The sequence below is a fragment of the Bacillus rossius genome, chromosome 8 (genome assembly GCF_032445375.1).
Source record: "Bacillus rossius redtenbacheri isolate Brsri chromosome 8, Brsri_v3, whole genome shotgun sequence".
NCBI lineage: Eukaryota > Metazoa > Arthropoda > Insecta > Phasmatodea > Bacillidae > Bacillus > Bacillus rossius.
The window spans coordinates 31,416,109-31,431,156 of NC_086336.1; the positions used below are offsets into that span (position 1 = coordinate 31,416,109).

At 36.1% G+C, this 15,048-nt stretch overlaps 1 protein-coding gene across 5 annotated transcripts in view; it reads left to right on the forward strand.

The window, feature by feature from the left end:
- LOC134534701 (protein sprint) overlaps nucleotides 1-15,048 on the forward strand; it is a 731,313-nt gene that overhangs the window by 707,397 nt on the left and 8,868 nt on the right. For all 5 annotated transcript variants that reach the window (XM_063373173.1, XM_063373175.1, XM_063373177.1 and 2 more), the window contains 4 exons: nucleotides 7,502-7,770; nucleotides 10,660-10,983; nucleotides 12,289-12,543; nucleotides 13,569-13,767. In XM_063373173.1, the coding sequence (XP_063229243.1) occupies nucleotides 7,502-7,770; nucleotides 10,660-10,983; nucleotides 12,289-12,543; nucleotides 13,569-13,767 (1,047 nt within the window). The remainder of the gene's footprint in view (nucleotides 1-7,501; nucleotides 7,771-10,659; nucleotides 10,984-12,288; nucleotides 12,544-13,568; nucleotides 13,768-15,048) is intronic.

Below are 15,048 nucleotides of genomic sequence, written 5' to 3' on the forward strand. Positions count from 1 at the left end.
ACAGTTTTGGTATATACAACAGGATACTCCAGCACTCAATGCTCTTTTGCCTTAATATAATTTTTATTTATTTACAGTTTCTATTTTAATACTTGGGAAAAAACATGATTTAAATAAAAGTAAAAATTTTAAGAAACCTTTTGCTTTGATTTTTGGAGTCTTTTTTTGGACTCAATGTCTTCGGTATGATGCTGTACCGAAATAACAATTTACACAATTATATTTACACATTCGTAGTAAAAGAAAATACAAAAGGTTGATTTGATACAAACATTATTTACATTTGGTAGTCGGTGGGTAGGTTGTTGTTGATGTTCGGCCCGGGCGTCCTAGACACTGCCCAGTCAGATTGGTTTTTAATTTTTGAGCAGGTGCCTGCTATTTGGGGCATTTGGTGAAGTAAAGAAGAAAAAGAGAATTTACGGAAAGACATTGCACATGAAATTTAGTGTTGAAAATATTACAGTGAATTTGTCGTCATAAGTCTGTGAGGCTTTGAATTGTTTAATTGCGTCCATTTAATAATGTTCGTCTCTTTGGTTAGTTTGATTAGTTCTGTCAGAGTCAAGTACTCGGCTTCTATTAGTCACACGGAGCAACGTAAATGTACGAGGTCAGCATTGCCGAGCTAACCTGTACGGGTCCGTCTCCGTCTGCGTGCGTAGCCGCCGAGGTTAGGTCGGCGATAGCTTTAAAAATGTCGACCAGGGAACCCGTGGTAGTGTGAAGACATACTACTCGAGAGTGACCATTTGTTCTCTTCTAATCAATTTTATGTTGATACTAAAGTCAGGGTTTGATTCCTGGCGCGGTCAAAGCTTACGTGGTGGACCTAGTCAAGAGCCTCCTATTTTCCTTATAAATTAAAATTAGTAGTTGTTCTTTTCCCATCACCTTTCAACGACTCTAATGACTCCTATGTTAGAGACTTTAAGGGGCCCGCCTAGTCAGGTGTGTGATTGTGTTAGTGAGGCGGGATGATAAGTGTGATGCTCGAAATGCTTTTGACGTGGTATCGCCTCTGAGCGCAAGGATCTGAACTGGCGCGCAATCCTCTCATCTTCCATAGGGCAACTATGAAATTCGAAATAAAACAATGGCATTAGGTGGCGGAGAAATGAAGATAAAGATGGTTTCAAGAATCTGAACTGGGCGTTTCATATCCAAAAAGTGCTCTGAAAAAAAAACGCATGTTAGCCATTTTCACTCTCTAAAAATACGGTTTCAAAACAAAATACGGAAACAGAATTACTCATCCGCCCAAAGAATATTCTAAGTGCTTTCCGAAAACAGATTTCACTCTGAAATCTCGAGCAGTTATCAATCCGAGGCTCTGCACACCGTGTGTGTGCCCGGGCAGGCGGGGGCCGTAAGCACTAAATCATTCTTTCTGCGTCACACGTCGGAGAGCAACTACTAACAGGAAGTGACGACTGAACTTCCGCGGAAGTTTCTGGAGTCAGGAAGTGAATGCCGACTACCGTTGTCGTAAGGTTGCGTATCATTGGGAAGGTTGTGATTTCAAAACAAAACAAATTTCACGCGAAAAGATTTCAATCAGTGATTCTAGCACTTTTTTTTTCACCATAATCTAAGGTCTGGGGGACTTAAGTATTTGTAAAGCAGAGACTTTGTGGGAAAAATGGGACGTATAACTCAGTAACTTTCCGAATTTTATTTTATAACTAATTATAAGCTATGGATGTTTTAGGGCTTATGTAAATTGTCAGTAAAGTTTGGCAAGTCTGTAAATGCTGAAAGAAGACTTTATATATTTTAGTCTTCCGGCTATTGGCTTTTCCTCTTTCTGTCGCGATTTGACAAGGAAACTTATTCATATAAAATTTGTACTGTGTTGCGTTTCAGTTACGAAATATTTTATGTTTATTTTCGTATGGGTATTCACCTCGATTCTTCCGTCAATTTTTCAGCAGGAGTCGGTGAAGTCGCCTTAAAGTGTCTGAACCGCTAAGTTTTTTTTCTGCTCTTAATCGTGACGTGTGCCTGTCGGCGTGAAAAGGCAACTCGTTGCAAAAATACCTGACTAATATAAATAAATCCCTTTCGGCACAGCCTACAGGCGTTTAGATTTCCTAGTACCTGGTTCTTCTGGAAATATTTTGGAAACTTCTATAAACCCCTGGAACTTTTTAAGAATATTAATGTACGTAACATATCGTATTATATATTTGCGAATATTCAAACATGATAGATTAAACACATTCTCATATTACAATCAGCGAAAATATTTTGTATGTTTTTCCTCAACGCAGTGCATCCAGCATTGAATGTCTTCACGAATTTCATGTTATGCCTACTAAGGTAGCTATGCAATTGTTTTTGATCTTCAAACACTTTTTCTCATCCCTCGCATTAATATGTCGTCGTACAAAAATTTTCTTTGAACAAAGGTTTAAGGTAATATAAGAGTGGTTAAAATAAATTCGAATAAATTTGATAGTAAGGTAGATTAATTATTTTTATTTCAACCCCTGTCTTTAATAAATAGTAATATTGGTCAAAAATTGTTTCAGTTTAAGGTTTTAGATAGAGTTGAGGAGTTTTACAATATATTATAACGGATTTGATTGCGTATCTATTAAAAAAAGGAATATTTTTTTTGTGTTTCTACCCTTGTTATTTCCACCCCTTGCAGTACCATAACGGTTTGTTACATAAAATTTACTCTGGACAAAAATATTCAACAATATTTAAAAAGTTAAATAAAAATAAACATGAATTTAATAGAGTACATGGTAGGGAAGTTTTATACATCTTATTATTTAAACCCCAGGTTTTTTCGACCCCTTGCATATTGGTTTGTATTATCAAAATTTGATTCAGACTAAAGGTTTAGATAAAAATTATAGGATTTACAAACAATTTGAACGTATCTGATGGTATCCCTACTTAAGCAATTATTTATTTTTGTATTTTAATCCCTCTTTATCCACCCCTTGCAGCAATGGTTAGTTGTATCAACAATTATTCCACATAAAATTTTTGATAATATTTATAAGGTTTACAAACAATTTTAACGGATTTATTAGTGTGTGTACTAAGGGAGATTTGATTTTTTTTGTCATTCAACCCCTGTTTATTCCACCCCTTGCAGTAATGGTTGGTATTAAAACTTATTTTAGTCGAATGATTATTTTAGTCGAATGATTAAGATAATAATTTAGGGTTTTACAATAAAACAAAACGGATTTAATAGTGTAAATGATGCAGATATTGAGAATTTTTTTTTAATTCTACCCCTTTATTTTTTCAAACTCCTGAAACAATGGCTCGTCTTATCAAACAATTTTTAGACAAATGTTTTCGATAAAAATTATAAGATTTGCACACAATCTGAACGGATTTGATATTGTACCTACTAAGGGAGTTATGATATTATATATATATATATATATATATATATATATAATTCTGCCTCTCTTTTCTCAACTCCTTGCATCCATGGTTCGTCTAATAAAAAATTGTTGATAACATTTATAAGATTTACAAACAATCTTAACGAGTTGATGGTGTGTCTAAGAAGGGCGTTACGATTTTTTTTTGTTCTACAACCCTTGTTTATTACACCCCTTGCAGTAATGGTTGGTTGTATAAAAATTATTTCAAAGGAAAGTTATAGATAATAATTTAAGGTTTTACAAAAACAGGACGTATTTAATAGTGTACATGGTACGAAAAATTATATATATTTTTTTCAAATTCTATCCCTTTATTTTTTCAACCTCCTGCAACAATGGCTCGACTCATCAAAAATTGTTTCAGGCAAAAGTTTTATATAAAAATTATAAGTTTTACGAACAATTGGAAAGTATTTGATAGTTATCCTACTAAGAGAGTTAATATTTTTTTTAATTTACCCCTCTTTTATCAACCCCTTGCAGCAATGGTCTTATCTAAAATTGTTTTACACAAAAGTTTTAGATAAAAATTATAATATTAACAAACAATTAGTACGGATTCGATGTCGTCCCTACAAGGGGAATTATTTTTTTTGTCCTCCAATTTTTTTTTCAACTCCTTGAAATTGGTCGTATCTAAAATTTTAACACATAATTTTATGGCATTACTCCTACTAATTATAATAAGTTCAAACGGATGTGATATTCGTCATATGAGAGTTATAGTGATTTTTCTTTTTTAAAAAAAAACCTTCCCCATTTCTACCCCCTTCGTTTGGATATTTCCCATTAACGAACTCGACCGAGTCTTTTCATTTCTAGATTTTATATATCAGTTGGGAAGTGATTTGTGAAAATTTGCGGCAGTTATCGTGTCCACAAAATTGTGATACATATATACATACACATATATGTGTGTGTGTATACATAAATGTGTGTGTGTCATATGAACCATTTCATTATTGGGTGGATGCAGGAAAAAAAGGGGGAGGGGGAAGGAAGAAGAAGGTGATATATATTAGTCACTTTGGTTCCCCCCCCCCCCCTTTTTTTTTACACACCGAAGTTGAAAATTATCAGTAAAGGCAGCAAATTATTTTAGGTGATGCAAGGTGAGCTTCTTGTAACACCTGAAATTTCAACTGTGTGAGCAGCCGCGTCGACTGTGGCTAATTCTGTAGGCGCGCGCATATTTGCGCGAGTCCGGGTAGAACCGTGGAGGAGGAGCGGATAAAGTCAACGCGCTTGCATTTCGGAAGGAGACGCGATCAGTTGCGTTCCGCTAGCCCGGGGCCTCTTATCGCCAGACGTTGCGTCGCGGGTCCGCTGTGCGGCGCAGTGGAAGGAAGTGCTTCCCTGGTGCGCTTCTCTGGCGGGTTGTGTGGGGGGAAGAGATAAGGGGGAGCTGACTCACCAGCGGGGGGGGGGGGGGGGAAGCTATTGTTTTCCTTCGGCGAGGGGCAGACGAGGGCATTGTGCCCGCCCGCGTCTGGCGGGGCGTGTTGACGTGGGGCACACAACATTCCGCTCTCTCCCTCCGGTTTAGCCCGCGCAAGGGTCACCCTCCACTTGCCTGCGGCGGAGGGGAGGTTCTTCTTTTTTTTTTTTTTTTCATTGCGAGACGAGGGCTTGACCTTTGCTCTTCCTCCCCCCCCCCCCCTTCTCCGAGTCGTAGGAGTTTTGTGCGAGCAGCGGTCTTGTGACCTAGGTTCCAAAGTTTTCGGGTAACTGCGCACTTGTAACTGGCGCGCCCTGTGTTTACACGAGTGTAGTATACAGGGTGAGTCATGATTTGAGCGACATATTTCGGCTGAAGTTTCATCAAATAATAAAAAAAAAATAATAAGCGGGAAACACATGTGTGACTTAAGGTGCTTTCTGCTTAAGTGAGTGCTTTCCCAATGCTGGTTGTACACGTCTTTGGGTTTAGAGCAGTAACGCCAGTTACACAATATTCATCAATTTAAACATGCTTATAATAAGCAGCCTTTCGAAACCACATTGTTCCATGCTACAAAAGTGTATGGAAAGTAAGGACATTAGCCCCAATTATTTCAATGAAATCATTTTATGACTTCATGTTTTGTGTTGGTTGTAAGAATTTGTCAATTTAATTCTATACCAATTCTTTGTGCCCCATCTGAAATTCTTACCATTCTATTTGCAATGAAAAACTTGCTCAGGAAAACATGAGACCATTTGTCATAGCGAGGTGTTGTTTTTACTTTTTTTTTCTTTTCATAATGAAGTTGCAGCATAAGTTTGCTGGTCAAATTCTGACTCAATCTGCATAGGGTCCATGTGGTTTTAGTGGTCAGATCACTTGCCTTCCAGCAAGGTCAAAATAATTGAAGTTAAGCATGAAACAAAATGAAAATGTTTAAAAAAGTGCACATAAATAATTAAGGTCATGATAAAGAGTACAGATGAAATGGAATTATAGCAGCTATAACCTGCATTTGAGATGCTGCCAAGGAAGGTACCTGAATGTTTTTTTTTTAAGTAGGTATAGAATAGCATCTGATAAAAATAACTTATGAAATTGAGACCTAATGTTTATTTTTATTTAGAGTTAGCAGATATCTTTATCATTCTGCCAAAGAATTGTAGGTTACAGACAGAGTTTATCCAGTAGTGTACTTTTCATATGTTCAGAACCTATGAGGAGTAATCGTAGCTTCTGAGTGAGATGATTTTTTTGTCCAAAAAATGGATTTTCCATTCATCGCAATTCCATGCATATGTTGTTCCTAAATGGATTCCTACCTCCACCATTCATTTTGAACCTATCAAATACTGTCCAAATGATTTAGGGCAGCATTCTGTGGTGGACACAGTATCAAATTTAAGCAAAGGACTGATGATTGGAGGTTTTTGGGTGGTATGGAAACACCTAGTTAGACTGGGGAGTCAAAAATTTTCAAAAATATTAGCTCCTTTAAAGCTATTTTAATGTATTTAGACATTTTGACAATTCATTATCAAAAGTTTAGCTCTATAAAAGTGTGTGCTAAATTAAAAATAAATTAATACAAAATACAGCACCATCAATAAAATGAGTGTATAAATAATTCAAAAAAGGGTTCATGTACGTATGTAGAAGTTATACTTACTTGGCATCATCAAAAAACTAATTTTGCATGCAAATAATATAAATAAATAAAATATTAAATGACTGGAGTGATATTGGTAAAGTATAAATTCAATCAAATTAAAAAAAAATGGAATTTATGCTTAGTTTTCAATATTGATATAAACATTTGTATAAAATTAATAACTAATTTATTAAAATAATTAAGATAAATTTTAATAATAATGAAAAGCAATAAATATGCTGAATGTGTATTGTAATGTTTTAATTTTAAAGATTTATTAAATAATAAAATAATAATTTATAATGCAAATAAATTATACATATGGGAACATTACCTCACTTATATAAATACACTTCAAAAAATTTACAAAAACAATTTCTATCACTAATATTCACAATGAATAAATGTTTTTAATTATACGGGCCAGTTTTTAGTAACAATTACTAAAGGTTAAGATTTTAAAGCACAGATATATTTTTTATTTGTATGTACCTTTTTTCAACTTGTCAATTTTTGTTGCATGCTGCGCATGCAATGTAAAAATTCAATCTCTTATTTTTTTTATAATGCACCTAAAGAAGTATAACCTGACTTCATTTATACAAATACACTCGAAAATACACTTCAAAAAGTTTATAGACAATTTCTATCACTAATATTCACGATAAATAATTCACTAAAGTGTAAGATATAAAAGCACATAAATAAGCACATAAATAGTTTTTATTTGTATGTAGCTTTTTTTTTTTTCATAATGTAAAAATTTTGTTGTATGGTGCACGCACATTATGGTAATTCACTCATAATTTCTTTATAACATGTCTCAAGGAGGATAACTTCAAAAATTTAATCAGTTTAAAAGGTTGTGGACTAAAGTAAATAATTTTGTTTATCCCTTTAGTTTTTTTTTTAGTTTTAAGGGGTGTATGAGTGGCCCTCCAATAGGAAAGCCACTGCGTACTAAGATGTATTTGTAAACTGTTTCAGCTCCGCCACGGCTGCAGGCTCTACGCAGCCGGGAGCTGAGTGGCACGGGGGCCTCCATACGGGTGTACGCGCTCCACCTGTTCGCGGACAAGAGCACGACGTTCGCGCAGAACATCGAGAACTTCATAGCGTGCACGTGCGAGTCGAAGGAGACCAACCCGCAGGTGGTGATGCGCAACATGCGTCAGTTCATGTCCGGGATGAAGAACTACCTGGTGAAGCACGGCGAGCGGGAGTTCGAAAAGGAGGTGGAGAAGGAGAGAGTGAAGGTTTGTATCAGTTAAGGCCCCCACCTATTTGGGCACACATACCATGGTGTGCAGGTTTCCGGGAAAAAAAAAAACACACAATTTAAAAATTTCTCAAGATGTCCGAGTGGTGTCTTGTTTACTAAAAGCATTTAAGAATACATAGAGGGCGGATGAGTAGTTCTTTTTCCATATTTTGTTTTTAAACTGTATTTTTAGAAGGAAAAAAAGGCAAAAAGTCATGTTATCAGCATAATTTTTAGGTATAAAACACTTGACACTCATGGGACTTACATTTACACTTTTATCTTAATTCTTCCGCCATATAAAATTATATCATGGTTAACCTATGCACAACAAGAAGACTGCACACCAGTAAAGAGCCTGTGTTTAGAGACAATACCGCTCTAGAAACACCAGTGTGCATTTCACTTGCTATCCTGCCTCACTAACACAAATACACCCTTCACTAGGTGGGCTCCGTAATGGCTCACTCTAACCATTTAGGTTAAATTTTAGTGATGTGGCAAATTTGCGTTGTATTTGACACTACACTCAAAATTCAAGAGCACCTAAGTTAAAATTTCAGCCAGGCGATCCAGCTCTCTGTTTTCTGAAATTTTTACAATAGGCCATGGTTGATTCATTCTCTAATGTCTCTGATTTATGTTATGTATTTTTATTTCTTATAATATTGCTATTGAAGATACATAAAATTTCATTTAAAAAAAAAATCTAAGTTTTTGAGTTGTCATTTTGCTCACTCACCTTTGGAAAATTTGCAAAGATGAAATAGCAATGTATTTGAAGTTTTTTTTTGCTTAGGTGAGTCCATTGTAGAATTTAATTGGTTCATCATACTACTATATAAACATGTAAGTTTGTGATGATGTATGGATGGATGGATGGATATTTGTTTCTCTCTCTTTCAAGCAAAAACTATGGAATGCATTTGAATGAAATTTGGTAGTCTAGATAAAAAGCGATAAATTCATATTTCTAACAGAAAATCGTAGGTCATAAAGAGATAAATAGTGTGTGTGTGTGTCATTTCTCTATGTCGGTCTGGCAACTTCATATTCTTCTCCTTGGTACGAACTCGTCTGCTTAGTGTAGCTTGTGGTGGCTAGAAGTTTAGATTCAGCAGTTTAGTTCTTATATTCGTCAATAGATAGCATTGCCTTGAATTAAAAACGTGCTATCCTTTTTGAATGCGTGGGAATATTTGTTATTTCTTAAAACATAGGCTACTTACTTACTAATACGTTTTTATCAATGTATTGTAAGGTTTGTATCAGCAATGTAATGATTGTGTGTCATTTCTATATGTCGGTCTGGCACCTTCTCCTTGGAACAAACTAATATATTTTTTTTTTTTAGGTATTGACTATTTTTTTAAAAATATATTTCAGATATTTTGGTTAGTTTAAGAATAATGGTTAGTTTGGTTAGATACTGGAATGGTTTTAGTTGTTAGTTTGAAAATTTTCTGATTCTTTTAAAATAGTACTTACAATAATGCCACGAAAGCGTAAGTCTAATCTTTCACAAAGCTTTAATAAAGCTCGAGCTGTTAATAAGAGCCGGTTGCATGAATCGGTATAAGGGTGGTCCAGACACGTGTACTGGACTGCGTTAGAGTTTGTATAACATGACCAGAATCAGTCTAGTGAATTAAATAAAACTTAAGTAAAACAGCCTACTGCTCGAGGTTAAAAGAAATTGATTTATATGAATTAAGTAGCCAGATGGACGTGGATCAGTGATAGTACTTCCAGACGGCGGGAGCGTGAAGTTCCTTACCTCAGGCAGCTGCGGCGACAGACTGCCCCTCCCAGCGTGCCCTCGAGGTGGGCCCACAACTCACATCCGGCCAACGCCTGTTACATATGTTTAAATAAAGCGTGCCACTGGGAAAAGGAACTAACACACACAAACCCTTAATAAAACTAGCCTACTGGCTGCAATCAATAACATTATACAACTAATTGGTTTAAACTAATTTAATATTTACATTTAGTCTGCCTCGGGAATGTACGTCCTCACTCTGCGTATTTCTGGCCACGAAATATTATTTATGTTACAATTTAAAGAAAAGCCCGTCTTGAAACAATTACTCCGTATGTATGCTAGAACACAAAATACTGTAGGGTAGAAATAAGAAGCAAGTTCCAATTAATTAGGCTGGCATCGATAAGGGAGCGAAGCACTGATGGCACACCTGGTGTGCGCGGGCCGACACACACACACACACACTCACACACAGAGAGAGAGAGAGAAAGAGAGATAGAGAGAGAGAGAGTGAGGGGGGGGGGGGGGTGGTGGGAGGAGGGGGCCGGCAGCGAGCGAGGAGGGAGGTGGTGGCACATCGGGCTCAGCCTGGGACAATGTCATTACTATCAACAGAACATTACAAAAACTTATAATTAATTTACTACAATTTCTTGTTTTCAATTTCCAGTCAATACTTAAGTTCATATTTTTAAGTTTTCTTCAGTTATTGTAATTTTTTCAAAGTATGCAACTCAATATACCTATATGTTAATTCATGTAGCATATATGATACATTTGTTGGTTAATTGAAACACAAACATCAATACTAATAACAGTGAACGTGTATTTGTGTCCTACATTACTAATGACGATAGTTCAGATAGCCAATTGAAAAAAAAAAAAAAATAAAAACATTTAAAGAAAATTTTGCTCAACTGTTAAGCCTAGTCCCACACAAAATAAAAATGCATTTTCTCAACGTCTGTTTCTATAAAAAACATAATTTTACAATTCATTAAACCTTACCTACTTTACTTTGTGATGAGATTAGATTTTGGTCTAAGTAAATCTTGTGTCCGCCCCAGCTGCTGAGTATATTAAATGTTCAACCTTTGCTGAAATGTTGTGTGGTTGCAGCTGAAAGCCACGGAGTTCCTGAACTTGGACTCGATCCTGGAAGGCGTGATGCACAAGCTGGTGGTGAGGCCCTTGAAGGAGCACCTGTACAGGCTGTTCGTCGACGAGTACACCCGCTCGGGCGCCATCCACCTGCTGGCCGACAACATCCGGTACGCCCGGACGAGATCCCCGCAGGACCTGGGCATTCGGCCGCTCATCATCCCGCCGTCGGGGAACGCCCTCAACAACATCATACACATCCTCAACAGGCTACAAGAAGTCGACTCGCCCCTGGAGAAACTGGAGCACCTCTTGTCCTGCATATCGGCCATCTTCAATTCGGTACGTACCGTGCGTGGTGGCTAGTGCAGGCTCCTTGTCATTCCATTCCATTAAGAGCTAAGTCAACCATTTTAAAGGCAGAGTAATATCTGAATCGCAAGGGTGAAAATATACCAGTGTGTTATGATTAAAACATTTCATCAAGCACTTCACTCCTTTGTTACTCTACCAGCTGTAAGTAAATTTCACTTAAAAAACTAATTCAAGAGTTATTTAGGCCTAAATACTTGCCAGTTTGGTAATTGTATAGAGATTGTGCTATGCCGTGGAAAAAGAAAGAAGGTATTTTTGAGTATTACTTGTCCCAAGAAACACCATTAAGTTTTTAAAACACAGCCAACCTAACCTAACTTTTTGTACACACCAATTTACAAAATTTTTATTGAAGCTAACCTAACCTAACCAACCATTCACATAATTTAACTGGGCCCATAACCTGATAAATTTTTCTGGGCATAGGAGTCATATGAAAATAAGTATTGACAATAATAAACATTCATACAGCCATACTTCATTATTCTTGCTATTATTGCTCGTTGCTAATAGCAACCTCCTAGAGTACACACTTTGGCAGGGTGCATGTTAAATTTAACACTTCTGCTGTATGTTTTACTGGTTATAGAAAATAATTTTTTTCAAAATATTCAAAATTTCACTTTAATTAACTAAACAATAAACATGCAAACATGTTGACATTGAAAGTAGTAAACCTTACCTTCTAACCAGTAAAAAAGTGTTGAATGTACATTTTTTTCGAAGTTTTCTGCTGTTGTGGTAATTAATTATCGCTGGAAATATTTGTGCAATGTTTGGTTGCAACAATTACGATGTTGCTAACTGCTCGAAGTCATTTTTGAAGTTAAATCATTTTAGGCGCGTTGGTGCTGAAGTCATCTGCTTGTGATAGCATAATCTATCTTGGAATACATTTTATAAACTTTAATATTTACAATAGCTACCTTTTCAAACAAATACAGGATGTTTTAAATTTATGTACCCGTGAAGCATAAGACAGTATGTCACAAAAACTAAATTTGTTTATTTGAACAGTATATGTATTTTTTTCACATTTTATCCCATAATTATTCTGTTAATTGCTTTTATATTTATTTGCATTTAGGTCTTGAATTGATTTTAGTTTGAACTTGGTAATTGTAATTCAGAGTACTAGGCTATTACGTTAAAATTATTGGAAATGAGATTCTTTGCCCCTAATTATAATTCATTAATGAAGTGTGTAACATGGTTACAAACACTGGCCAGTGTGTTAGGCCTCTAAAGTGCTAGGTCCTGGTACGCTGGCAGGTGAACGTGTGCAACCAAGGGCGGGGCTGCGTCACGCTCGGGGCGGACGACTTCCTGCCGCTGTTCGTGTGGGTGCTGGTGCAGAGCGGCATGGTGGCCGCCGAGATAGAGGCGGAGTACATGTGGGGGCTGCTGCAGTCGTCGCTGCTGTCCGGGGAGGGCGGCTACTACCTCACCACCCTGTCCGGCGCCGTGCACGTCCTCAAGAACTTCCGCGCCTGCTCCGAGGAGCAGCACGGCGCCCTCGGCCCCGACGTGAGTGCCGCCTCCTTCTGGTCGCGTGCGCACAACTTCACCACTTTGCACTCCCCAACTAAGGGTTTTCTTGTACCTGGAAGGTGTTTTTATTTGTGTTGGGAAATTTGGCGGAGTAAGATGTGGTGCAAGAGAATTTAGATTGAGATGGTTGGTGGGGCCAGATGTGTTTTTGTTTTGTGTTGTTTTTTTTTTGTTGCGAAAAAAGATGTAACAGTGGTGGTGGAGAGTGATGAAGATGCTTGGGTTTGTGTTCCGTTGTGAATAAAAATAAAATAAGGTCTTTGGAATTTAAAACCTGAGCATTTTGTTATTTGTGAGTGGTATAGTAAGGTGTTACTAAGAGCAACGAAATAACAAAAAGGAGGAAAAGGAAAATGGCGTCAAGGAGCTGGTACTATAGCGATGCTAGGAATCGCAAATGTTTCTTTGTTTGCGTTTGCGGTCGGGCTGAAACCAAGAACACCACCAACCCAAGGCTCGACTTGAACGATCCCGAAGCATTACAGCTGTTTGCTTTTAAATTCTTTCCTTTTGTTGGTGGGAATTAATATTTTTAAAATGATTGCGGCAAGTGCGTGATTATAGTATGGATTTTTATTTTAACTTGATTATAAGGCTGTATAATAGTGTAATTGTGGTACACCGGTGACGTCTCTTGCCTCTTGCCAAGGTCAAGCCCTGATTATTTGTATCTACTTATGTGGAACATCTGAACAGTGCCATTAGCCAGTGGGCTGTGTTTAGGTTCTCCCGTTTCTCAAGTCGTCCTGTTTTTTCTCCAATAGGGAATATTTTTACGTCCAGTGAACACAATTTGGAGTTTCTTGCCACGAAATAATTCAGCTTCTGGGGGTCAATCCTCATTTGTCAATATCTAGGACTGTAGTAAAGACCTGCACTTTATGAGATGTTATGTCCTCTAATTAATTAATTAATAATAATTTTAAATGTATTTTGTGGATCTAAGAAATAATTGCACCTTGAACTAAAATGCTAAGTTAAATATTATGATTTTTTTGTAGTGTCGCGTTGGGTCGTTGGCAGACTTCCGCTCTGTGCTGAAGATAGTTGTGCCGGATGAAGTCCATGGGTCGATCATCACCAAAACTCTGCCTGTTCGACCAAACATGACAACTCGTGATGTTTGCAAGATTATTGCCCACAAAGTACGCATTACAAATCCACAAGACTATGGGCTGTTCAAGCTTGTGGACGGAGAAGGTAAGAAATCAAATTTTTGAGATATGTAGTTTGTTTTTTTTTCACTCTGCATAAAGTATAGAAAAATGTGAATAATTATAAAAGTCGGGAAGATCACAAAATATTTCCGTAAATTTTTCTTTACTTACCAGTGTGAAATCACATATGTCTCTCGCGCCAAAGAATAAGAGCTCTAAAATATTGAAACTCAGAATATTATTATATTCTGCTTTATTTTTTCTTTGCAAAATTTTTGGACTTCAACTATAAACACAGTTTTAAAACAAAGTAAAGGTATTCTTTAATATCTACCTGAGGTCAGTAGTCTATATATAATCAATAGGTAAAATAAAATCTGTATTTTTTATCTACAAATACACATCAATTGTATATGGCTATTTTTTTTTTTTAAAAAACTATTAAACTAAAGCCAGTAAATTAGAGTATTTAAAAATTGGTTTGTTTTGTAGGATTGTATATTTTTTTTTTGCATTTGACTGAAGATTCAAACAGTTAATAATAATTTTATAGTGTGCAATGAAATTTTAATGAGTGGTAAACTTCAGAACTTCAGATCCACCGACAAGTAAAAAGGCGGGGGGGGGGGGGGGGGGGGGAGGATGGGGAGAGGATGGAGTATTGAGTTTAAATGAAAAATTGAAGGGAAAAAAAAAGTATTTAAGAAAAGAACAGGATAGAATTTTTTTCAAACTAGCTCAAAACCTGTTGGTTCACTCGCACAATTTCAAAATATTGCTCAAATCTTACATGTAAAGAAAAGAATGTAACTAATTTCAGACTTTTTTTCTACATAAATAGACACAAAGTACACTACGTAATTAAGAATTTAAGTAATTTATGCTAAGATTCTTACATGCAGCTTTGTTCATATGGAGATATGAATTTTTTTTGGTAAAACATAACTTACATTGTTTTCACACCATTAAAAAACAAAATACAGAAAACCCAAAAAATACAATTAGTAACTCTATATGCTTAATGTTCATTCTTAATTTCTAACCCTTTAATGTAGAAGATTTGGAAATATTATTTTTGTTTTCTTTAACCCCTTACACCTCTTAAGGGCAGAATCTTGCACAAAAGTTAATTAATAATTTTGTAGTTTATAAATTTTACCATTATTTTACTTCTTACTTAATTAGTCACGGAAATACAATTTGTTTAATAAATGAAGACTTGCTCTTTTTCACGCCCATTAAAAGACAAATTTTGTTAAACACAAAAAAAAAATGTGTTTTTTTTTTTAACACCTGCCCCTTTTACTAATCTTAAGGTTTGAAA